This window comes from Equus przewalskii, chromosome 2 (assembly GCF_037783145.1).
Source record: "Equus przewalskii isolate Varuska chromosome 2, EquPr2, whole genome shotgun sequence".
Classification (NCBI taxonomy): Eukaryota; Metazoa; Chordata; class Mammalia; order Perissodactyla; family Equidae; genus Equus; species Equus przewalskii.
Genome location: NC_091832.1, coordinates 116,542,119 through 116,566,680, shown reverse-complemented (window position 1 = coordinate 116,566,680; position 24,562 = coordinate 116,542,119). Strand labels below are relative to the sequence as shown.

The 24,562-nt window shown below is 38.6% G+C and overlaps 1 protein-coding gene across 1 annotated transcript in view; it reads right to left on the bottom strand.

Moving 5' to 3' along the window:
- Window positions 1-24,562, bottom strand: part of COL25A1 (collagen type XXV alpha 1 chain) — a 435,346-nt gene that overhangs the window by 86,644 nt on the left and 324,140 nt on the right. The window contains exons 11-12 of the mRNA XM_070611755.1: window positions 11,733-11,759; window positions 9,647-9,691 (exon numbers count right to left, since the gene is read on the bottom strand). Coding sequence (XP_070467856.1) covers window positions 9,647-9,691; window positions 11,733-11,759 — 72 coding nt within the window. The remainder of the gene's footprint in view (window positions 1-9,646; window positions 9,692-11,732; window positions 11,760-24,562) is intronic.

The window sequence follows — 24,562 nt, the reverse complement described above, 5'->3', positions numbered from 1 at the left end:
TCTCTGCTTTGCCCCAGACCGATTCCGATGAGTCAGTATGTCCTTCAGCAGTCGCCTCAAGAAGACCAGTCTCCTCAGGCCTTTTGTGAGTCCCGGAGTGAATACCTTGGGAAGGTGTCACATCACAGAACTTGGCTTCTCCTTTCTCCCCCGTGCATCTCACCTTCCTCCCACCTTGCCTCCTTCCTAGACCATCCACAGAATTCAGCTTCAACCTGTCTTACATAGAGCAGTCCAGCAGTTTTTAGCTCCTATTTGCGTACCCAGCCAGTACTTCTGTATCTGCTTCTTTCCTGGAGGCAGAGGCTTTGTAACACGGCGAAAGGCAGACAGAAACCCCTCTGCCTGGGCGATTAGGTCTGGTTATGCATCAGGGAACTGGCATCCCTGGAGGGGGCTTTTGTCCTCTTTATCCAATCAGCAGATTCCTTCCCTAACATTGGAATCTCTTTGTCCATGTTGGTAATATGCACACTAGTTAGTAGAAAAATAGACTGATCTATCAGCCGAGAACTTAATAAAAATATTCTGTTTCAGATAATTTACTGAAATGGGTCTTAAACTGATTAAAGTAATAACTAAACTTAGTAACCAAACCTTCATTATCTATTTTTCTTTTTTTGTGAGGGAGAGTGGCACTGAGCTAACATCTGTTGCTAATATTCCTCTTTTTGCTGAGGAAAATTAGCCCTGAGCTAACATCCGTGCCCATCTTCCTCTATTTTGTATGTGGGATGCTGCTACAGCATGGCCTGATGAGTGGAGTAGGTCCACACCCGGGACCCAAACCTGTGAACCCCGGGCCACTGAAGTGGAGCATGCAAACTTAACTACTACACCACTGGGCCAGCCCCCACTATGCTTTTTTTTAAAGTACAAAGGTCTAAAAATTTAATGTAAGAAAATATGATAGTTGTAACAAAAATACTATGGTATGGACTATTTCAAAAATAAGTCTGCTGGTAACATTTTTTATTGTAGTTTTTTGTACTGTTAATATAGACAGAAATGTACAAAATATAATTTGAACAAAAATTCAAATGCAGAGAGGTAACTAGGAATTTAGGGGTCACAGAAAATAGCTAAACTGAGTTTATTTGGGGGAAATTTATACAAATGAGAAGAACTATCTGCCTTGAGCGCACCCCTGGAATTGGAAGGTCCAGGCAGGAGGACACACAGAGGACTCCGTCCCACGCCCCTGCTGACATCCCCCTTCTCTTCCCAATCCCACTCCTACTGTCCATCAGGGAGAGCCTTGGGGCTGTGTGTGAGCGGCCCGTAACTCTGCCCACAGCTCCCCGCCACAGCTGCTCCAAGGCCACCCACAGGTTTAGGGGTGCACACACCAGCTGTGTGGCCCACCCTTGGGAATGTGGACCTGGGGAAGAGGCCAAAACAGGCACCGGAAGCAGACTCAGGGAAGCTGAGGCAGGATTCCTGGGTCTAGATCACCTGGGACATGCTCCAGAAGTGGGGAGACCGGGCTTTGAGTGGCAGATCTCCTCGGCCCTACAGACTCCTCCCTCACTGGGAGGGCGACACCACAAGGGGGACAAAGGAGGCTGGAAGAGCAGCACTGCTTGCCGGGGTCTTCGGGAAACACTAGGCAGTATTTCCTTCTTAAACAACTTACGAAAGGTACAAACATCAGCCAAAACCAGCCAGAGCCCATGAGGCCACGTGTGGTACATCTCCTTTCTGTACATCAAACAAAGTGTTCTCTGTGTGTACTCTTATGGAAAAAACGATTAAGAATAAAGGCTTATGTTTTAGGAAGACAAAATATCCAAATGGATGAAGCCGGTATGGAAAGTGGAGGAGTCCATTGGGAGCGGGCTAAGTCAGACACAGCATGGTTGTTCAGCTCCCTGGCCTTATAAGAATCTCTTCTAAATTAGATAATCAGTGTTTATTGCAACTTTCCCTGTGACTGGGGCTGCCAGAAAAGAAAGTGCAGTGGCAAGAGCTTATCAGCATCTGACATCCCCTCGCAAGGGACCAAGTGAGAGGCTGTGACCGTGTGTATCCAACTACAAAGGGACTCAAAAGTTCTGCTGGATATTTGAAGAGAGAGGCTCATCCATCTCTGGATGCAGGTAGGAAAGAATGAAGCCCCAGGCATTACTGACAGCCACCTCACAGCCAAAAGGAAAGCAGAAATTAGGATGAAGGCAGCATCGTGGAAGACAGTGAGGTGAAAGAACTGGGGCTCTCTGTGCCTTGGTTTAGCTGTCAGAGTACAGCGAGCTGAAGCTGCATTTGTGCCGGACGTTCAAGTTATAGGACCAACAACACCTTCCTTTTAAAAACTGTGCTCTTGATATCAGTTTTTGAAGTTTAAAAACTCAGCTAATTTCTACTTTCCTAAAGTATAGTTCTTAATAAAAAAGCCATGTATACTTTGTATGATAAAGTATTCTTTTCTTTTGGAAAGAGAATGTGTCTAATTATTGACAGAAATGGTAAATGATGTTATGTCCAACTAGAAGAATTCTAAAGATCAGTAAAGAGTAGTAGAAAGAGATAATAGTTCTTATTAACATTCACTTACACACCCAGGAGGTTTGTGAGTCATGGAGTTATTAATGCCTCCAATTCAAAGAGGAAAACTGTTCTGATTTAATGACATCTTTTAATAAAGTTACATTTATTATTTCCTTTATTTTCTCTGATTAAACTTTGAAGTAAATATGACAGTCCTCACTTGACAATGAAGACACTAAGGCTCAGAGAAGGTGAGTACCTTGTCTGGGGTCACACAGATACTGCAGAGCAGAGCTGGGATATTTTGAACTTGAAGTCCACACCCTGCAGCGGGAGCAGACTGCCTAGCTTTGAAGCTGAGCTCTGCCACGAGGACCTGGGTGACCCTGGGTGAAATATTTACCCTTTCTGTGCTCAGTTTCCTCATTAATAAAATGGAGATAAGACTGGCACCCACTTCCTAGGATTGCTGTGAGGAATAAGAAGCCAATACGCATACAACACTTAGGGCAGTGCCTGACGGTTAGCAAACAATGAATAAACGTCAGTAATTCCTAGACACCGTATACTCTTCTACTCTCTGCACTGGGCAGAGAAGACAGATGAGGATCCTGAAAGAAATTCCATTTCTCATAAATTAACCCCATCAATGCTATTTCACAGTTAGATCATCATTACTGTCCCCTTGGCAATGGGGCCTGGCGTCAAATGAATGGAACTGGGTAAAAGTTAACCTATTTCGATTGTCACGAAAGGTTATATTTCATTGCAGCCTTATTTTTAATACAAATTTCAAATTCAAGAGTATCATTTAGAGATGAGAGCTAATGATACAAGAACGAGTTTTGTGCTAATATTGATTTAATATTTTAGTGGTTAGAAACTTGGAGCAAAAGGAATCAATGATGAATACAAAACCCTGTAGTGGTTAACAATATGGTGTTTTAGAAACAGAATTCTAAGACCAAGGTTGTCCATAATTTAATTTGTAAGTACAGAAACATAGCGATAGTCTCACTTCTCCTTGCCAACTGCTGCCCATCTTTCAAGTCTCAGCTAAAGTTACGTCTTCAGGGAAGCATTCCTTGACCCTCAGCACCAGGCCAGGCTGCCCCGTGCTTCCCCACCGTGGTATTTAACAGCACTGTAATTTAACAGATTTCTGGTATAACTGTTCATTTAACGTCCCTGTCCCCAGTTAGGCTGGAAATTCCACGAGGGCAGAGACAGCTTGAATGTCAGTGCTCAGGTGGTACGTGGCACTTGGTAGTAAGGGCTGAAAGGATGGCAGAAGAAATCAGTAAGTGAATCAATGGATACATTTAAGGGAAGTTTTTTCAAAAAGCTTTCTCAGATTACGCAGGCAATTTAATCAGATCTAGTAAATCAGTACTTTTGTGATCCCCTTGACAAACAGTGTCTTTTCAATTAAAAAGGAAAATAAGTGGACTTGATGATGTCATAATTCATTCAAACACACTTGCCTTGTTGTTTCTTTGTTTGGTGACAGCCTATGAGCAGTTCCCTCCCTCTCACCTCCCTTTCCCCATCAATCCCCTTTCCCAATATTTTTGTTTAGCAGAACGATAACTAGCATCAAACTTTATAGTAACATGCCTAAATGAAGTCGGGGGAAAGTGGTTTAAAAAAATCTTATTATAATGGTTTTATTTCAAGCCAGCATTAAATTACCTCTTTCAATTAACTTTTTATTCCTCTCTAAAGGAAATTAAAGTTAATTATGGAAAGAATAGAAATATCATGTGTTCCACTTAACAAGTAAAATTGAGTGAAAAGTCTCTTTAAGAGTAAGCTTGCATACAAAACTGTCTGAGAATGTATGAATCACCCTCAAGGATGAGGTGATCTGACCATACGAAATATTCTGTATTAGGAAAACGATGACGTTTCTTTAAGAAGAAAGAACACATCTTATGATTATAGTTACTAGAGAGAAAACAATCATGTATTCTTGAATTCTAATGTACACAACTGCTAACTGTAACAGATAGAAAAATTAATAAAAACAATTTTGTTCTCAACTTTAACCTGCAAAAGGATTGAATTGCTATAAGATACTTCCCCAGAACAATTACTTAGTCTGGAATCAGAAAACAACCACTTCATTTATTCCAAATATCTTTTCTTAAAGTCTAAAATCGAAAAGTCCTACATGTATTGGGTAAGACATCACTGGGTAAATTCTGCTACAGGAAATTTGAGCTAACTAACCAGAAAACAAGCAGAACTATAACAAAGTCAAATCCTTCAGGAATTTAATTCTGACTGTCTAATGATAGAGTCAAGGTAGCCAAAGAAAAGAGCGCATATTTCATGGTTACAGTAAGTGAATCAAGAGTAAAAAATACTGAGCTCATTGTATACCCCACTGTATGGGCTTGAATAAACAGCTTGACCTTTGGAAGACTCAGAGCTTCAATTTATCTGCTCTCTAAATATATTTATAATAAAAATGCCATTAGAAGTACGCTGTGAGGATTAATGTCAGTGAAGAACTGTGAGACCCACGGAGAAGGGATGAAAAAGAACTCTAAATACCATGACTATAAACCAATTAAAATTTAATGTCACTTAAAAATCACATAGCTATCTGGGACAGATACACAGATGATAGACTAATAGCAATTTTTCATTTATACTATATTTTGAAGTTTTAAAAATAATAAATTCTAGAAAACACTTGAAAAATACATGAAAAGATCATCTGATATTTATCTTTTGCTTTAGAAACAATCCCTATGACTCTGGAGCCTCAGAGAAATTCTAGCTTGCTTAGACAAAATAATTTGTTTTTAATCTTGAAAATCTTTAACATTATTTTTATAGTAACAAAGAGACAAGGATGTGGTCTAAGGGCTACATAAATGAGACTTATGAGGCAGCCTGTCTCTGTCCCCAGACCTCCTCTTCCATGGCATTCGCACAGTGCTGGGCGCTGACTGCTATTCAAATAAATTGTCATTACGATGATTTATTCTTATAGATGCCAATTAATGTGAAAATGTGGAAAGAGTAGAAAAATATAGAGTTCTAGTAACACCTATTAAGAGTTGAGATTTTAAAACAAAAATTGTAGAAGCAATTTATTTTGTCAAAGGATTCTTTACTCTTTATCTTATTTATTTTTATTTTGTCAAAAGGATTATTTTATTTTATTTTAATTTTTTTCAAAGATTGGCCCTGAGCTAACATCTGTTGCCAATCTTTTTCTTTTTCTTCTTCTCTCCAAAGCCCCCCAGTACATAGTTGTATATTCTAATTGTGGGTCCTCCTGGCTCTGCTATGTGGGACGCCCCCTCAGCATGGCCTGATAAGCAGTGCCATGTCTGTGCCCAGATCCTAACTGGTGAAACTCTGGGCCACTGAAGCAGAGCACAGGAACTTAACCACTCAGCCAAGGGGCCAGCCCTACAAAATTATTTTAAAAAGTCCCCACTTCTCCAGTATATCTGCAAAGTAGGTTTAATTGACAAATGCTCAGATATACATCTCTTTGTGTGGGGGGAGAATGAATCATGAAGCACCAATAAAATGTTAATTATACTTTTAAACTAACAAGATATATTCATGAGAATTACAAAACTTCTGTGTCCAATATAATTAGCCACAGAGGAAGAGGGCAACATTTCACGTTTTCAGGTAAGACTTAGCATCAAATCTGCCCTAAGTGCTTCAGCTGTTGGAAACAAGTCCAAATTATGGAAACAACAGCTTTCAGAATTGGGCACAGAGGATGCTCAAAGCTGGCCAAATTGGAAATGAGACATGGGTGCCTTTTGTGGTATCTCTTAGAGACCTACAGATAAATTAGCACAGCCCCCTTTCTCATTTTTCAGGCGAAGCCACCTTGAGCCCAGAGAGGAAAAGAGTCTTTCAGAGGCTGCACAGGAGGTGGTGAACACAGAGCATCTCACTCCAGGACAGCGCTCTGAGAGTCTGTCGGAGAGTGGAGAGAGTGCCAGGGGACAGAGAAACAATTTACCTTCTTGTGGAATTTTGCATACTCATTTTCTTCCTTTCATGAATTCAACTGGCTTCTGCTCCCTGCCTGCAGGTGAACCTAGGTCTGAAACTCTCCAGGTGTGCTAACACTACTACAGATACTAGGTAACATTTATTGAGCACCTGTTATATTACGTTCTCTTTAGGGACCTTATCTAGTTAACGCTGCAAGGTCTATATTTATATTTTGCACCTGAGCCTTAGAAAAGTTAAGTAACTTGTGCAAATGAGAACAAGGACTTGAAGCATTCCCTCTCTCTGACTACAGAGTCCATACTCTTTCCTCCGTACCACACTGCCTCCCACTTCTCACAGAAGGATGCTCAGCAGCCCTTCATAGACTGTGACGAGAGAAGGAGCTAGATTGGAGTTTAATGCCATGTTACTGCTCATGTAAGTCTTTTTTCCTAATACAATCTGAAGAATTGGAAGAGCATTACAAAAATGAGAAATATTCAGATTAGCAGTCAAGACAACCAATATTTAAAACAAAATAGTGTAAAAAAAATGTCACCACCAAGTTTATTGGCCAAGGCGAATCACCAATTTTGTCAATTTGAATGGATGGAAAAATTTCTAGCGGAAAATAAACAAAATGTTTTCTTAAAATGGTTTAGTTGTCTTTCTTTTTTATAAGATAAAAAATCTTATAAAATCTTTTTATTTTCTAGTTGTTATTTGCTGTATTTCTGATGGCTTAGAAATCAAATATCTTAACCATTTTCTGAAAACTATTTTCTAAGCATCAAAAGTATTTCTTTGGAAAAAGTGAAATTAATGTGAAAAAAATGTTTTCTGAAGATAATTTAAAGACAGGTGCTTTTTAAAAAGATTATGTCATTGTAAGCTCTCTTCTTACAAAAACAAATTCTAGAGATCCAAGACACATTTCATATGCTCTAAGAATAGAATTATTACTCTTTTTCCAACTGTGTTTTTACTGTCTAAATGACCTGCCGTTTCAGTGAAGGGGATGCATTTTTTGTACTTTCTTTTCCTAAAGATGATTTAGCAAATATTACAAATGTTAGATAACGACTAGGATTAAGAGAAATTTCATACACAAACTTTTAGGTTAAGTTCCATGGAGTAGGAAAAACAATCTTAAACTACATTTTGCTGATACCTTCATAAAGGCGTGAACCATTCAGCTTCCCTAGTTTTATAGGAAACACTTTAAAATGCCACAAAGATGTACAACAAGACATAAAACTGCAAATATTAACTATTTCCTTGAAACATAATTTAAACTTGGTGACTAGGACAAGAAAATGTCACATTCCTTTCTCTTGCTAAGGAAATTGCATATTTCCTTTGCAAAAATAAAGAATATGCAGTCTTCATAAACATATATGTGACAGTTTTAAAGTTGTTTTGTTTCAGGTTAAAGGCTTCTATAAATTTTCATGATTGTCTCAGAGTTGAAAAAAGAAAAGAAGCCAAGAAGAAAAGGCAAAACATTAACCTTAGGCGTCTAAGTTTTGTTTTCACCAATGTTAAAAATATTTATGTTCTATCCACATTTTGTCCCTTCCATATATTACCTTAATTTACATACTTTTCAAATCCATCTTAGAATGAATACACTTTCTCATTTTTGCTTGTTTTCCTCCATGATCTGCAATGTTCTAAACAGAAAGTTAATCTTTTCTCTTTACCAGGATTTGCAAAGCAAATGGATGTGCATTTATTAAGATCTATTCTGTCTATAATGGTTGGGCTCCTTACGATTTCAGAATTCAACTCAGAGTGCGTGGATTTAAAATCCTCTGGGAAGACAAGCCAACGGGTCGCAGGATTTCAAAGGGCCAGTCCCAAAGCTGTGGGGAAGACGGGAAATGCCTGGCTCGGCTCCCTGGTTCTGTGGACTGGCCCAGCTGGCGGCTCGTTCGCAGCCACCATGGCTTTCCTGGTCTCTGTAGGGTTCCAGACGGAGGAGCAGTCAGGACTGCTGGGGAGCACAGAACACCAGACCCACCAAAGCCAGAGGCTTTGTCCAACTGGTAAGTAGGCTGCAGGTGTAAACATGCACACGCACAAGGGTATGTCTACGTAGAGCTGTGGGGCTGGTTTTCTTTTACTTTTTTCTCCTTGTTATTAACAGTCCAGTAAAAGTGTACTACCAGAGCCTGGCAAGTCTACTTAACTCCTAATTTTGCTTAACAGGAAAAAGAGAATGCTTCTGGATTCAGAAGATTCCAATAGATTCCCTCTATGATAATAACTTTTTTTTTTTTTGCTGAGAAAGATGCATCCTGAGCTAACATCTGTTGCTAATCTTCCTTTTTCGGCTTGAGGAAGACTCGCCCTGAGCTAACCTCTGTGCCCACCTTCCTCTATTTTGTACGTGGGTAGCCGCCACAGCATGGCCGCCTCCTAGTGGTGTAGGTCTGCACCCAGGAACTGAACCTGGGCCACCAAAGCAGAGTGTGCTGAAATAACCACTAGGTCACGGGGCTACCCACTCTACAAGAATAACTTTTGTTAACAAAAGAAATAATACATATTACTTTCATCACAACAAGGATAAGCTAGAGGTCATTTTATTTATCACAATTAATGTTAAACACAGCATTCTGTCTATTCCATGTAAACTTATGAGAAAGGTAGTTGTATCTCATATATAACTGACCAAAATAAAAGGGAAAATTTTCCAAGAGTTTCTGACTACATAATGCATCTTTAAAAATTAAACTAATTTTAACATTCTCATCATTTGCACCATAATTTCTCTCTATTTCAAAAGCATATGTAGTGGGGTTTGTTTTTGTTTTGTTGTTTTTTTGCTAAGGAAGATTCACCCTGAGCTAACATCTGTTGCCAACTCTCCTCTTTTTTTTGGCTTGAGGAAGACTAGCCCTGAGCGAACAACTGTGCCAATCTTCCTCTACTTTGTATGTGGGACACCTGCACAGCACGGCTAGGGAGTGGAGTATGCCCAAGCCTGGGATCTGAACCCATGACCCTGGGTCACCGAAGTGGAGCATGCAGAGCTTTAACCACTTTGCCATAGGTCGGGCCCATATGTAGTGTTTTTATAACCACATAATCTTTTTATTAACATTACTGACTAAAATAATTTTGTGATTTTAATCCTCTCCAAATGATCAAAAATACTGTATTCCATAGAACTCACCTTTTGCCCATTTATCCCTGGAATTCCAGGTGCTCCAACAGAACCCTATGGAGACATATGATTAAATTAAATTGATATCATAATCACAAAATATTTCAATTCTAAAGGTAAACTGTATTAGTTATGTTAGCCATAACGTTACCTTGCTATAACATGTCTGGGAGGCTGTTTTTCAGACCTTATCCACTGTGTTCAAATATATAACACTGTAGGCAGATCCATCAACCTTTCCCAGAAACTATGGAGTTAAATTTAACCATGTTTCTAAATATCCACTTAACCCTAATATGATTTTAAAGAAATCCACAGCATAAATTGAGATCCATAGCTATCAGAGGGCCACATGGCTCTAAGTTTGGGTGCTTTTAAGAAATAAATAGGCCTACCTCCATCTGGAAAAAGCCCAGCAGTAGCAGTACGTCTTGAATTTCATGAGTTTAAATGCCATAAAACAAAAGGTAATTAAAATAACCACCCTTTGTTCCACAGTTAGTCAAATAAGGGAGCCATGTTGTAAACTCGGATTTGCTGTATTTGAAGCATTTCCCCCTGGACTTTCGGGGAGTACGTTTAAGCTACATGAGTGTGAATACGTCTTCCAAGGTAGATAGAAAAGACGTTACAAATGTTAAACACTGACTAGGAACAACACAACTTGGGTACATAAAATATTAAGGTAAGTGCGTGTGCGCGGGCGCGCACTCAGACGTGCACATGCGCACTGGGGTGACTCCGAATGCTCGGACGTAGGCGGGGTGGGCTGAGAACAAGAGAGCCGATTGCTACCTGGGAAAATCGGTGACATTTAACTGGACACAGAAATATAAACAAATTTTTCAAATAGTGATGTCATTTCCCTTGGTACACTTCCTTCTTAGGCTCTGGAGAAACTATTTTTAAATAGAAAGTGCTTATTCTTAGTCTAGCACTGGAAAACATATTTTTCTTAATAGATGGATGATATTAAATTTCTTTAATAATCATGGAAAAAGTTTTAAAAAATTAGTAATTGTAAATTTAAAACTGCTCTAAAAAGTAAAATCTATTAAAAATATAGTCATTATATGCAAAACAACTTGAGACGGCCAGTTCCTCAGTGCTCTCTGGTTATATCGAGTGGGTCATTAAAGGACTTCCTGAAGCCCGAGGCAGTAATTTTACCCCAGTTGCATGTGGATTAGAGTAGCTTTACAATTTCACACCAAGCTTAATAGAGACATTATTGCGAAGGACAAAGTGTTCCTACACTCAAGTTGTCTCACAACCTATTGGCTTTTGCTTGGTTTGTAGGATCAAGTTTCAACAGATGCCACATGCCCAGTGCTTGGGGGATAAGAAGTCTCTATCTTTGATGGATTCCAAAGATAAAGAATAATCACTTTTCCACCTGTTGTAATACAATTGTTTTCTTTAGTTTTCTGTGGGTTAAATACCCCCTTCCCCACAGTGGGGTGGGAAGTGTAATGGGGAATAGGAACTTAGTGACATTTGGTTGGCAAAGGGCCATCTACCTGCTATTGATATATTTACTACTGCGGTATTGACCCAGTTTTAGAACTGCTGGATCCTCTCCATCAGAAGGCAATGATCAATTCTGATGACTGTGGAAAACGTTGAAATGAGAGTCAGGAAGCCACTTTTCAGGCTACTTCAGCAGAGGGAAAACGCTCACGGGCCACTGGAATACAGCCACCAAGCAACAAGTCCATCTTTTGTTCCAGCCAGTTTTATGGTCATGTGTTAATCAAACATTTGAGCCAGGCCATGCACTCAACTTGCAATGCCAAATGACCCTCCACATTCTGAGTTTTGTCACACTGTTTTACCAGTTTTTAAATTAAAAATTCAATAACCTACAAATTTGGCAGACAACTTAAAAATAGAGTCTGCTCTGGATTTATTGGATTTTCTATAATGGAGTTGATTAGAAATCTAATGGCCCACATTATAGGATTATATTTTTAGGAAGCAGATTGCACAAACCAGACCTCTTCAGCAAGGCTTACAGTAGCTAATTCTACTCGCCTCTCCTGCTGGCCATCAGGCCATGGAGGAAAATTACTTCCACAGTGTGTTTATACTTTACCTTTTGTCCTGGAGGCCCCAGAGGACCCTAAACAAAGAAAAACAATCCAGTTAACATAATATTGTAACCATTTAAAGTTAAATGACCAATTAAAACTGTCCTATCCTGCAGGGTTCTCCTCGCTGTGCTGAAATATGCTGATGTTTTGTACATCAAGGAAAATGAAAATTTTCTGTTGGAAGTACACAAAGGGTCTTTTCTTCTCTCTTGTTCTTTTTTGAAGAACATTAAGCATATGCAGTAGGATTCTGATTTTTCCTTTAAAACAATAAAGAATCTTTGCTGTTCCAGTGCATCTGTTTCTTCAAATACCTGCAAATCTATCATCATATCAGTCTCATTTGGAAGGCTGGAGATGTTGCTGCTAGAAGCACTTAAAATGCAATGCAGTTCCCAGCAAACGGATACATTCTGTGACTTCCGTACCTGAAAAACTTCAGTCAGCGGATTGGTAGAGGAAATAATTGAACAGCATTACAAAGAAACATGTTTTGCTCTATTCTTCCTCTTATGAAATGTGGCCAATTGACCTGCACAAAAACTTGTTTACAAAGTATCGGACGCCAAGGTCAGTTGTGGCATCTAGTGTGTACCAGAAAAGGGAACAAAAGATGCTGTCAGCTGTTGCTTAAACTATGATACTTGGTGGGGGGGGGGGGGGGAGTGGAATATAATATTCAGGAAGATGAATGGGAATATTTATACGTAAAATGGAAATGTGGAGTTCTGAGATCGAGCAGTTTTTCAACCACAATGTCAGTGGTGGGATTCTGTTTGCTTTATTTAGAACAAGGTACAGCTTTGGAATGGTGGAAAAGAGCACAAAGAGATACAGGTATAATTCTGACTATTCATGTATAGTTTTAAATAAGAATATTAAGAACTTTTCTTCTGATTCTTTCAAAAATACTTTTAATTTTAGTAAATTTTAACAAAGTTATAGATACTCTATCATTTCCTGTAAAAAGTTCTTTATTCCGTTACACTTAACTACAACTAGCTTATTTTCCGTGTGTGACATTTCAGTTAATCAGCACCAGACAGTCACCCTCTGTAACGTTAAATAAAGCACTAGAGTGGTCATTAGAGGAAGAACTGGCCATGCATAATTTTTTAATGAAAAATAAACAGTGTTTAGGGACATTCAGAGAATCTGTTCCCCATAAATTATTCTGTAATCCTCAGGGGAAGACTAACAATTTCTTCATATAATCAGCTTTAGGTTCTTGAAGGCGCACTGGGCAATACCACCTTTATAGATTCCTTTCTGATTTACTCAACCCACCAACTTCTTAACGACCTCGTTATCTGACACATCTGTGTGGTCAGACACACTCCCTACTCATCTCACTCCTTCTATTTAAAATTCTCCTTGTTTTAGATTTTGCAGAGAAAACAGAGGCTAGCAGGTGAAAATTCCCCCAACTTCATGTCTCTCATCAATTCCAACCCACATGGACTTCCTTCCTCCGTCAGAAGAAGAGGCTCTCCTCGTGTCCAGGGAAAGTGCTTCCAGTAGACTCTGGAATCCATCCTTGCCTCCGCCCTCAGGGGCCTTTCCCAGTTAATTATCCCTGCACCATATCAGAGCCTGCTGCTCTCTACTAGTCCCTTCCCCTCAGCACATAAACATGTTCGATCATTTCCTCACTTGGCTAAATTGTTTGGTAAGTGAATGGTAAGCTGAGTAAAGGCAGAGTTTGAAAGTCTCAGTGATAGGAGATCTGAGAGTGAAGACAAGACTTGGGTTCTGTCATTGTCTATGATTCCATTTTTCCAAGCATCTCTTGAGTATTTCACTTCTTAAAATGTTGATGTTAGAAAGGAAATTATATAACGAAAAGTACATTAATTCAATGTTTAGACTGAGAAGGTACATGCTCAATTCAAAAAGATTTGTTTCCCATTATAAACCTAACTTTGCCCCTTGAAAAAATACTGTGCACTAAAATTGGATATTTCATCGCACTGATGTATAACCCTGGAAGGGAATGCTTTGTTCAAAAAGAAGGGCAAATTGTTTTTTCCATTTTATTTATTTATTTAATTTTAATTTTAATTTTTGTTTTTATAGCAGAAGGGCACATTTTAAATCAAGTGTTTTAGCTAGAGACTAACATATCTGGTATTTTCTAATTTGGTCTTTGTTGCATGATTACATTAAATCAGAGATTTAGAAAGACTACTCATAACTCTGAAATCCATAAAATTATATTAATTGTATATTTTAACATGATATTTAATGAAAGTCAAAGGATAGCTATAAGGAAAATAAAATTTTTTCTTCACTGTTAGGAATGACTGCGATTTTTGCTAACCTCCCAAAATATAAGCAGTTTTTAAGATATAACATTAATTTTGAATTGTTAATACATGTCTTGTGGATTATTCATAACAATGTTGCCGAGGATATATTCTTAGCTACCAAAAAATGTGCATATATTCCTTTGATCTCAATGGCAGGAAAAATGGTAGTAGGCCAAGGATACTGTCATCCCTTACCAGGAGGAGACTGGGAATATAGCAGCATTGTATACAAGGTACAGACACATTCGAGTAAGTATACACATACACATACACACACACACACATGCACACGTACACACACCAAATAGCTATTTTATTGATCAAGATTTTGCTTATATGTATCTGTTTTGAGTATCCTTAGATTAACAACGCCATTATATAACTGTGATATTGTGCACATTAAATTTAAGTTTACAAATGAAGGCTTCACTGCTCAAAAATTGATTTTGAACTTAGGGTATGTTGCTACCAGTTGGTTAAGGTGTCTACATTTGATTAATTTTGTGGTTTCTAAGACAAATATAAATTTATAAAGCGATGGGCAAACACCATAGAACCATTTACTAGCTTATCTGATCTTTCCTAAAGTTATTTACATTTTCAGCCTGCTCAAAAGTCCTTATGAATAATGACTTGGATGAAGGATGTCCTAAGTCCATTATTTATTTGTCAAACTAGTGCTTCCTGGTGTTCCTAAAATTAAAGTCCATTTTTTCTAGTGTTCTAAGATTTCTGAAATAATTCCATTGCTGTTATCCTCATGACTTACTAAGTTTGGATCAAATAGTTTTTCAAACCAAAGAATTGATCTTTTTAGTCATTCTTATTAATCAATGAATTATTCCTTTCTTAGACATTTTCTTGGTGGACACCTTTATATTTGCATATACTTTGTATACCAGCAATTAAAATGGGAATAATCTGGTCTCCTTTATTTTTCAAAATAATTTCTTTGTACGCCTCTAGATTAAAAACTGCGTTAACACATAGCATCTTGACATATTAAGCCATATTTAACTCCAGAAGGGTTAAACTATAATTTGAACCTTAAAATACTGTGTGCTCATTTCAATGTAGGTTCTGAGTGATGTAAAATGTATGAACTTTCTCACTGAAGGATTTTGCATAATGGACAGAACTTTATTCAAAAGATAAAAACCAAATGAGCCCTTGAAAAATTCTAAGTGTGGAGTAACAGTATCAGTTATCTGCAGATAAACTTTTATACCAAGTTTTCTTGATCTTTCAGAAAAGACCATGGAGAGCTATGCAAGGTTAAGTTAAAAACTGTTAACAAGTAAGAAATTACATAGTGCACTGATTTCTTTCCTATTTTCCCCAACCCCTGCTAGATTCCATTTCTAAAGATCATGTAAAATATTAAGTAGAACATGATGAGCAAGTAAGTGAAAGAAATATGATAGTCCCCATTGATGACTGCCTTTACCAAAAGCATGTACTCAGGCCTGAGGGGGACCCTTCGCTCCTCCTGCCCCACGTCCAGATAGCTCCTCAAGAACATCCCTCAAGTCCAGCCTCTTCTTCAGCTGCATTGCAATGTTCAAACCCTCTTCTCTCCCACCCAGCTAGTGTGACACCCACCTAAGGGCTACTCTGCTTTTAGTTTCTTTCTGTTCTTTCTGCACAGTGCTGCCTGAGGGAGCTCCCTAAAAGGATAATGGGTTCATCCCTTCCTCTGTTGAAAGATCCTTCAATGACTTTCCAGAGCTTTTGGGAAAGTCCAGGCTTTTGTAACAGCTTCAGTTCACCCATAAGCTACACTTTCACAACTCTGCACCTCTGCACCTCGAGCTCTCTGTTCCTACAACGGGCTTTTTCCTCTCGTATTCTCTCCTTCACCCATTCCATAATTCAGAGCTCAGCACCCCCACCCATGGGGTAAGCTCCCCTTCTTTTGTTCTCCAAAGCACCCCTATGACAGCCTTTCACAGAATGTACCAACAATAGTGTAATTATCTGGTTACCTCTTTCTCTGCTCTAAGTATCTTTTGTCATGCACAGTACCCGGTAGATAGTAATTGCTCAGCAAATCCTTTCGAGTTCATTCATTCATTCATCCACTTAACAGCTTTTGAGTGTCAGGCTAGGCTCTGGGATACAGCAGTGAACAAAATGAGCAAAAATGCATGCCCCCCAGACTTCACATTCTAGTGAATGGAGAAAGACAGTAAACAAATAAACAAGTCCAGTACAAAGTTGCAGTCAGGTGGTAAGTGCTAAAGTAAACATGGGGATATGGCTTGGGAGAAGCAGATGTGGTAGTATTTTAAACTAGGGGGGCAGGGAAGGTCTCAGTGATAAGGTCACTCCTGGACATAGCTCTGCAAGAGGTCAGGGAGAGAGCCATGCCTACGGGAGGGGGAGGAATGTTCCAGGCAAGAGAACAGCAAGTACAAGGGCCAAGAGGTGGGCGTATGCTAAGTGTGTTCAAGAACGCCGAGGAGGCTACAGGTAGCTAGCAGAGATGGGGATCCGGATGGGGAACCAAGAGGGTGCCTGTGTGGCCTTGCAAGTGCTTGTAAGCACAAGGGTATTTACTTAGATTGTGATAAATATTATAAGAATAAATAAATGAATACACAAAGTAAATCAAGTTTTTCTCATACCTTAGACAAAGTGTCTCAAGACAGGAGTGACAAGATTTTTCAAGCTTGTGTTTGTTAGAGTCATTCTAACAGCCTCTAGATTACCTCTAAGAGCAAGAGTGAGTGGAGGAATTCAGTTCCTGGCTTCTATTAAAACAGCAAAGCAAAAATCATCTTAGTCACAGTCTCATCAGCAGTAATGGTGTTGTGGCTGTGGATGTAGGTTTAAGGTCTCTAATGCCCTTCAGAAAGCCATTAGGCAAACAGTAGGTAGAATTATCAACCCAAGTTAATCTTCAGAGCAGGCAGTTAAGAAATGGATGTTTCTATAAACATTATGCATTGGCTGTGCTTTCCGGTTTGTAAAACTAAAAAAAAAATTTGTAATTTAAAAAAGGCTCTTGCTTGATAGATCACGGAATGGAAAAAAATTAATGAATTTTTCTGACACTACCGATGTTAGCACAGATTTGATTGAGGTATTAATTGCTTAAACAGGATACAGAGTTTCTAAATAATGTCCTTTAGCATGCCTCTTGGGAGGTGTTTTAAGGCAAGAGTCTGGTTGCCTGCTATTAGGAAATGATGTTCTGTGTGAGCAGCAGGCGGACACAGTTCCTGTTCCGTCCCTGATGGCTAACAGTAAAACCTGAAGCTCTGAAAGCTGCTGGTCATTTCTGGATACAAGAATATACAACTGGCTTCTGTAAGAAAAAAGCACAGGGAACAAAAAAGAGGTGGTCCGTCTGTGAAGGGGAGGATAAAAGCACCAAATTATTAAGCCATTTAAAATTATTTCCCCTTTAAGAATTTTCCCATGATTCAATAAAAGTTAGGCAAAATGAAGAAAATACGTTTTAAAGTCTGGTTTCATAGGGAAGAATGATAACACGCATAATCTCACTAATGGAGTCATAAAATGTTACTTTCAGATTTTCCTAAGGGTCTGGTGCAACAGACTTTAATTATAACTTTTTGAAAGATACTAATCTGGTCAAATACATCACAAGATCAGAAAATAGGTACACTTGTTTTATAAAGAGTAAGAGCAAATTTGAAGCAAAAAACAGAAATTTGTCTTACTTAAGAAAGATTCATTTAAGATCTCCTTATATAAAATTCCAGGTTCTGCTTGGATGTTTGATGAGCGAAGGTCAAGAAGCATAAACTCTAGCCACCATTATATGTATGTCTGGAGTGTAATTCAAACAAGGTTTTACAAGATTCAGATTTCATAGCTTCGGTGTGTGGAAATGCCAAACTAGAAAGAACTGGGAAATGTTTAGAACATGAGAGAGTGTGCTGAAGTTTTTTCAGTGTAAAGGCCCATGATTTGGTTGAACTGGGTTTGGAGGAACACAGCATAAACAAGAGCAGGACGGTGCTGAGACCCGGGAGCCTCGTCTCTTGTTTCGAGTCTTTCGTGGACCCTGTCGTCAGTCACACTTCATCATTTCTATTTTCCCAAGCAGTCTCCTGTTAGTCTTCGTGTGAAGTTCTTAATCATTCTTCAAGACTCAGTGGTTATAACTCACTTCCTCTGTGAGCCTTCTCCACTGCCCCCAGACAGAGCTTGTCTTTATCTTCTGTGTTTCTCTAGCACATTTTAACTGGCTGTATTTTAATATATTTACATATTTATAAAATCTACTTGACTAGGCAGCAAATTCTTCAGCCCATATATTTTACATCCTCAGCACTCAGGTCATTGCCTAGCAAATCAATAATTACTGACTGAACTGAAACAATGAATTAGTATAAAAATTGTTAAATTACATTTCTCAGATCTCCTCCATTATTTTACTGTTCAAACTATCACAACTACATCACTGGAAAGAGTTCCCAGCTTTGAGGCAGTTGTTTCAGTTGAAGTAGCTGGGATTTTCGTTTCAATAATATCATCCCATAGTTTCTATTTCAGGAAGTTCCTCCAAAACAGGTCTCATTTAGAGCCTGTCAATAAGATGACATGTCATTATATTAATTCATGAATGTTTGATGAAAAAAATTTTAAAAGGAGTAATTATTTTTTTAAAGAATACATGCTTTCTGACTTCTCTATCTCATGTGCTGACTTTTTGGGGACAATATTAAACCAGGATGATTTATTTACTGGTATTTCTCGAAATCATGATGCTGGGACCTGTTAAAGGGAGGTCTCTTAAAGCTCAGGAAATTAAAGAAGTAATACATTTTTCTCACCACTTGACAAAACCAGGACCCAAGACTAAATATTGAGCATTAACTACCACCAGCAGATTAAAGACAGATCTAGGTAGTTGAGAATCTACATTCTGATTAGGTCCCAAAACAGACTCTTATCACCTCTCACCAGATATCCAGGGCTGAAATTAGCTTACTCCATTCCTTTAAATATTTAATAAATTCTCATTGCTGAACCTAAAATGGAAATGACCCGGAAAGAAAGAAAAATTAACAGGCTTCCTCTGCCCTCTGTGATTAAGCATGCCTCCCTGGTGCACCATAAAGGAAACAAATTTATGGTTCACAAAAGCCTTTCGCCCTACACTACACTCAGTAAAAAATATTTCTATTGAGTAAAGTGTAAGTGCTCTTCCTATCTTAAATCAACAATGCTGAGAAACAATAGCTGCTAACATTTAAATATCCCACGGTCGGCAGAAGGAGGACTTAAATTTAGGACTATACTATATACTCATCTACTATTCAGATCTGTTTTCTATCTAGACCAGCAATGTCCATCAGAACTTTCTGGAATGATAGCAATGGTCTCTATTGCCCTATCCAGTATGGTAGCCACTAACCACATAAGGCTAGTGAGCACTTGAAATGTGGCTAGTGCCACTGTTAGGAACTGGGTTTTAAATTTTATTTAATCTTCATTTAAATTTAAATAGCCATGTGCGGCTAGCAGCGGCTGTATTGGAAAGTGCAGATCCAGCAGACGGAGAGTGGAAAACGCATAAGACTGCAATCAGGTGAACTGGCTTCTAGCCTAGTTCTGCCACTGACTACTTTGTGACCTTGGTCAAGATTTGCGTTCACTCTAATGTTGTTTCTTCATCTGTGAAGTGATAAACTAGGTCATTCCTAAGACTTCTTCTAGATCTTTTATACTCTAAAAATAGCCACAAAATGTGACTAGAAATTGACCCAGTTACTTTTTCACTGTCCTCATGAAAATCAGTCATTTAATTACAGCATGCATATTCAGGAACACAAATATATGCCAAATAATCTATAATACATGGATGAACATAAGATGGAGGAGAAAAAGCAGTTCTGTACTAATTCTGTTGGATTTATCCTGCCTAATCCTACTCCTGGTGTGCAATGACATTTGTTGGGAGAAAAATATAAATCTGATTGCTTTGTATAAGTACCTGATTTATTGATTCATTGATTCATATCATTCAGTCATTCAGCTTATTGAACACAGTATCAAGCACAATTATTATATGACGTGATAAATGCTGTGGAGAAGGGGAGAAGACAGCTTCTAGTTCAGCTTGGGAGAGTGGGAATGTGTGTGAGTGATTGTGTGTGTGTGTGTGTGTGAAGTTGTCTCAAAGGAGGTGGCCAAAGCGGATGTCTGTCTCTTTAAGAATCCTTTCGGACGCATGGACTCTGTGCTGCCCTTAGACCTGGGCAAGAGTGCTCTTGCTTTGGGACCCACGCTTTAGAGAGCCTTTCTCTAGCTTCACTCCTCTCCTTGCGTGGTAGCCCACCCCTAACCGTAGACTATGCTTTGGGTACTAGGGACTCTGGAATTCTCTGCCCCAATGACTGGCGCTCACTTCAAGGATTGTGAGCTGCTTCTTCCTCAGGTCTGTTCTTCTGAAGGTGAACCACACCACTGGTGTGCACAAGAATAAACCAGAGGTGGGTATTTTGAGGGGTGTGGAGTTTGATCTTCTCCCAGGATGGCTACATGGGAGCGCTCGAGTCTCATAAAGTTGAGGGATGGAGGTAGGTGTGGGAGAGAAAAGGAGCGGGCCAGGGCCAGGGCCGGGGCTGGGGTACAAATGCTCTCCCCACGCCAACACATTCTGGCGTGGCCCTCCAAGGAGTGCAACAATTTTCATTTGAATTTACCAAGTCACTATGCAGATATAAATGTGAGGGTTATAGGATAGAACATATTTACTTATCAGTTAATTAGTTTGGTTTATGCCTTTTAAATATTTAGACACTTGTATAAGGGCTTCCATTTACACCCTTGCCCTAAAATTTGTACATTTGTCCTTAATCTGCAGACATAAGGCACAGGACTTACATGGAGCCAATTTTGTTTTCACAAGTTTCTTCTTAATCAAATGAAAAGATGTGAGAATTTGGTAAAAGAGATTAATTATAATTTCATTAATATCCTCATACAAGAGTGACATTTTGCATCAGTTTACCTACAGTAGGTTGGATTCTAAAGTTAAAAGAAATGACAATTAGAGAAGTTGATTATAGGTTTGCAGAGGAAGGCAGTTTTTAAGGCTTCCATCCATTAGAACTTAATATATGGCTGTTGCTCATTGTACCTAATTATTTACAGAATACATAGGAATGTGTATATAACACGGATGAATGGCTATATAATATGTGCCTGTGCATTTATCATGAAGACATGGTTGGATGCCAGGACTCAGAGCTGGAAGTGGACTCAGATCTCATTTAGTTTCATCACTTTTACATATGAGGAATCTAAGGCTTGGACATCTCAACTGTCCAATGTGACAGGGCTTATCAGAACTTTAACTGGGGCTAGTGGAAGGTCGTTAAAAACAGAGCAGATTCACAGCCTAGAGCTGGGTAAGAAAAACAAAATGAGATTGGGAAGAATACAGTCATCTCTTCAGCCTGTAAACTATCTTTTATACTTAGGTTACCTGATTGTGCTCTGAAATCACTATTGAAAATGCGCCCTCAAATGTCAACTTCCTGTTTCTCAGAGACCGAACCAGCTTCACAGGAAAGGTGAGTGTTCCTCTCTGTCACCACACTAAAGTGACTTTGGGACGCCTCCATAGAAGTCCACGCACACAGGAATCCAAAGTGGCTTCCCTTGAGCTGAGCAACTGGATGGGGCAGTGGCTTAGCACCAGAAGGAGAAGGCATTGCTTGTCTACTTTCTCTAGGTCCATTTGGAAAACCAAGCATTACAGGCCCTGCACAAAAGCACAAGGAGGTGGGAGGGGCTCTGTCGACATGGGATTACGCCTACTTCACCGGACAACCAGAAGAAGGGAGGATGATAAAGCATTCAAACTGTTGCTAGGGCGGCCCAGCAGGCAGCGCGCACTGCTGAAGTGCGCGTAGTTTTACCAGACAAGATTGTAGTGTTAAAATCCAGTCTAATAACTAAATATCCTACCACAATTTTGGTCCATTTTTGCTATTTGTGATTTGAAGGTTTGCAGTTTTGCTCTTTGCTGGATTAAAATTACGAAGAGAAGCCTGCTGTTGTCTCTGATGTCTGCCATCCTGCGGATCAAGACAGTTGGCAGAGAAAAGTACAATTAAGGAAAACGATGAGTTTCACCAGAGCTGTAGGATAGCAAGGCATTAGAACCAAATATATTTAAAGTAGACCCTCATATATTGGTTATTTCAGTTTTATTTTAAATGAAGCAGAAGCAATTATTTATGCTTGTTATTAGCTAACATAAAATGCATTATATTCACTTGACCCAAATGTACTAAATGTGTTTGCAGGCAAAATTAAAATAAACTGAAAATATCTATAGCCTCTTTGGACACAAGTCCAAATTTCACCTTGAGGAGCAATAACAGCACAGCTTTTCTGAGTTTCGAACTCTCAGACCCACCAGGGCCCATGAACAACATTTTAAGTACTCATAATTCAGAAAGAGATGAATGGAGATGCTATTTGAGGGGCCGGAGAGGAATGAAGAGAGTTTCAGAGCAGGGAAAGTGGTTTGGTCTGCAAGACCTTGGATGCAGACACTTTGGACTATAAAATAATTTCCAGGAAACTGGGACTAGTTAGCATATTAAATATACATATATATATATATATATATATATATATATATATATATATACACATATATATATATATATCTCATCTATCTTTTATGCTTTTGAGAATTTCTACTACATTTGTCAGAGAAAGAAACAGTAAGAATATCAAAAGGAAAGATACCTTCAGAAACACTATTTTAATGACTACTTAAACTTCTGAAGAACTGAAGAACAAAGATGAGTTGTGCTGGGATTCAGACCTTTAGCATGTCCAATGTGGTCACGCCTTGGTTTGATTGTTTGGTCTAGTTTTATGACCTAGAGTGGTTCTCGCCTTATTTAGATGGAGTCCAACTTATTTTAGCTCAAAAGTCTGTCTTTAAAAAAATCTCATCCTGAACTTCTCAGAAAACCTGCAGGTCATGTTTACAGAATAGACGCACAGCAGGACTAAATGCATGTGGACCTGCCTAAGCTCTGGGTCTTTTTTATTCTATCTGACGCTGTTAATCTTCACATGATTAATTTTGCAATATAAGATATATACCCCGGATTATGAAAACTAATTCCCCACCTGACACGTTCATAAACAGTTTTGTAAGAGCTAATTTTAGACTGTTCCTAGTTTTTTCATTTCATCATCAGAGACATTTTAAATTTTAAAAAATTCTCCAGTGCCTCTCAAGACCCTCATTGTGAGCAAACACGGCACAAACCAACGGATGCAGTGGGGTTTGCATACCATGCAAAAGATGAGAGCAGTGGTGTTATTATCTTTCCTTGTTTTAACTGGTGGATGAGAAGGTGCGTGTTATGAAAAATGGATAATGTAAGATGATGAGACATGTAGGAGAGGGCCAAAAACAATGATGAGAACAAACAGGACAAAAGGCATAAGCTGCATTGTCAACAGCGGTATTTGACACACCATAACTTAATGGACGGCTCTCATCACACTGCTCTAGCCCCTGGGTTTCAGAGTGGCCTTTCTGTATGCCAGCTTACGTCACGACACATTTGTTTTAATAGCCATACTTCTCATTTATGGAACTCTTTGTCGTTCATAAAGCATTTTCATAGTATTGTTATTTCACTTGCTTCTCAGCATAACCTAGTGAGACAGGTAGAATAGGAATCATTGCCTACGTTTTATAGATCAAAAAAGGATTAAAAAGGATCACAGACTATTGTGACACACTCATAAGTAGTTCTGAGGTCAGAACTATTGGTACAATGTACACTTCTCCCTACAGGCTTCAAGTCAACACACACACACACATACACACACACATAATATTTAAAACAAAAAAGAAAAATTCTAAGAAAATTTTTCTCCTCATGAAAGCCACTATTATATTTCCAGTATTCTCTTAATACTCCCTTTGAGATGTATTAAAATATACAGGTGCTACTTAAGTTAACAAACAAAAATAGTAGTTTTTAAAAATGATAGTTTTTAAAACATAGAAACATTTCACTTTAAGCAAACATAAGATATAAAAATTCAGTTTGCTGGGAAGAAGAATTAGGGGATTATATTGCTTTACAAAAGGACTCCGAATAGGCTTGCTTTAAATAGCAAAATTCCCCAGCACATTTAAGTTATGTTGATTTATGAAAATCTGATTCATATAGAACTTTACAGGAATACATCTGGTATAGAAATCCACGCTCACCTGTAATTTACTCTAGAGGGAACAATTCAGTGATAATAATAATAACATACTCATATAGTTCCTCATTACATATTTTAAAGCACTTTCTCCTAATTTATTGCATTTGTCTCTGGCAACCTTGTAAGGGAGGCAGAGGAGTATTATTATCCTTTCTTTACAGATGAGAAATTGAGAGGTTAAGTGACTTGCCCAAGGTCAGACAGACTATTCATTCATTTACTGCTATTTGAGTGATGTCATTTTAACGGGTAGTCAAGGAAGTAAGGTTCTTCCTCTTAATTCT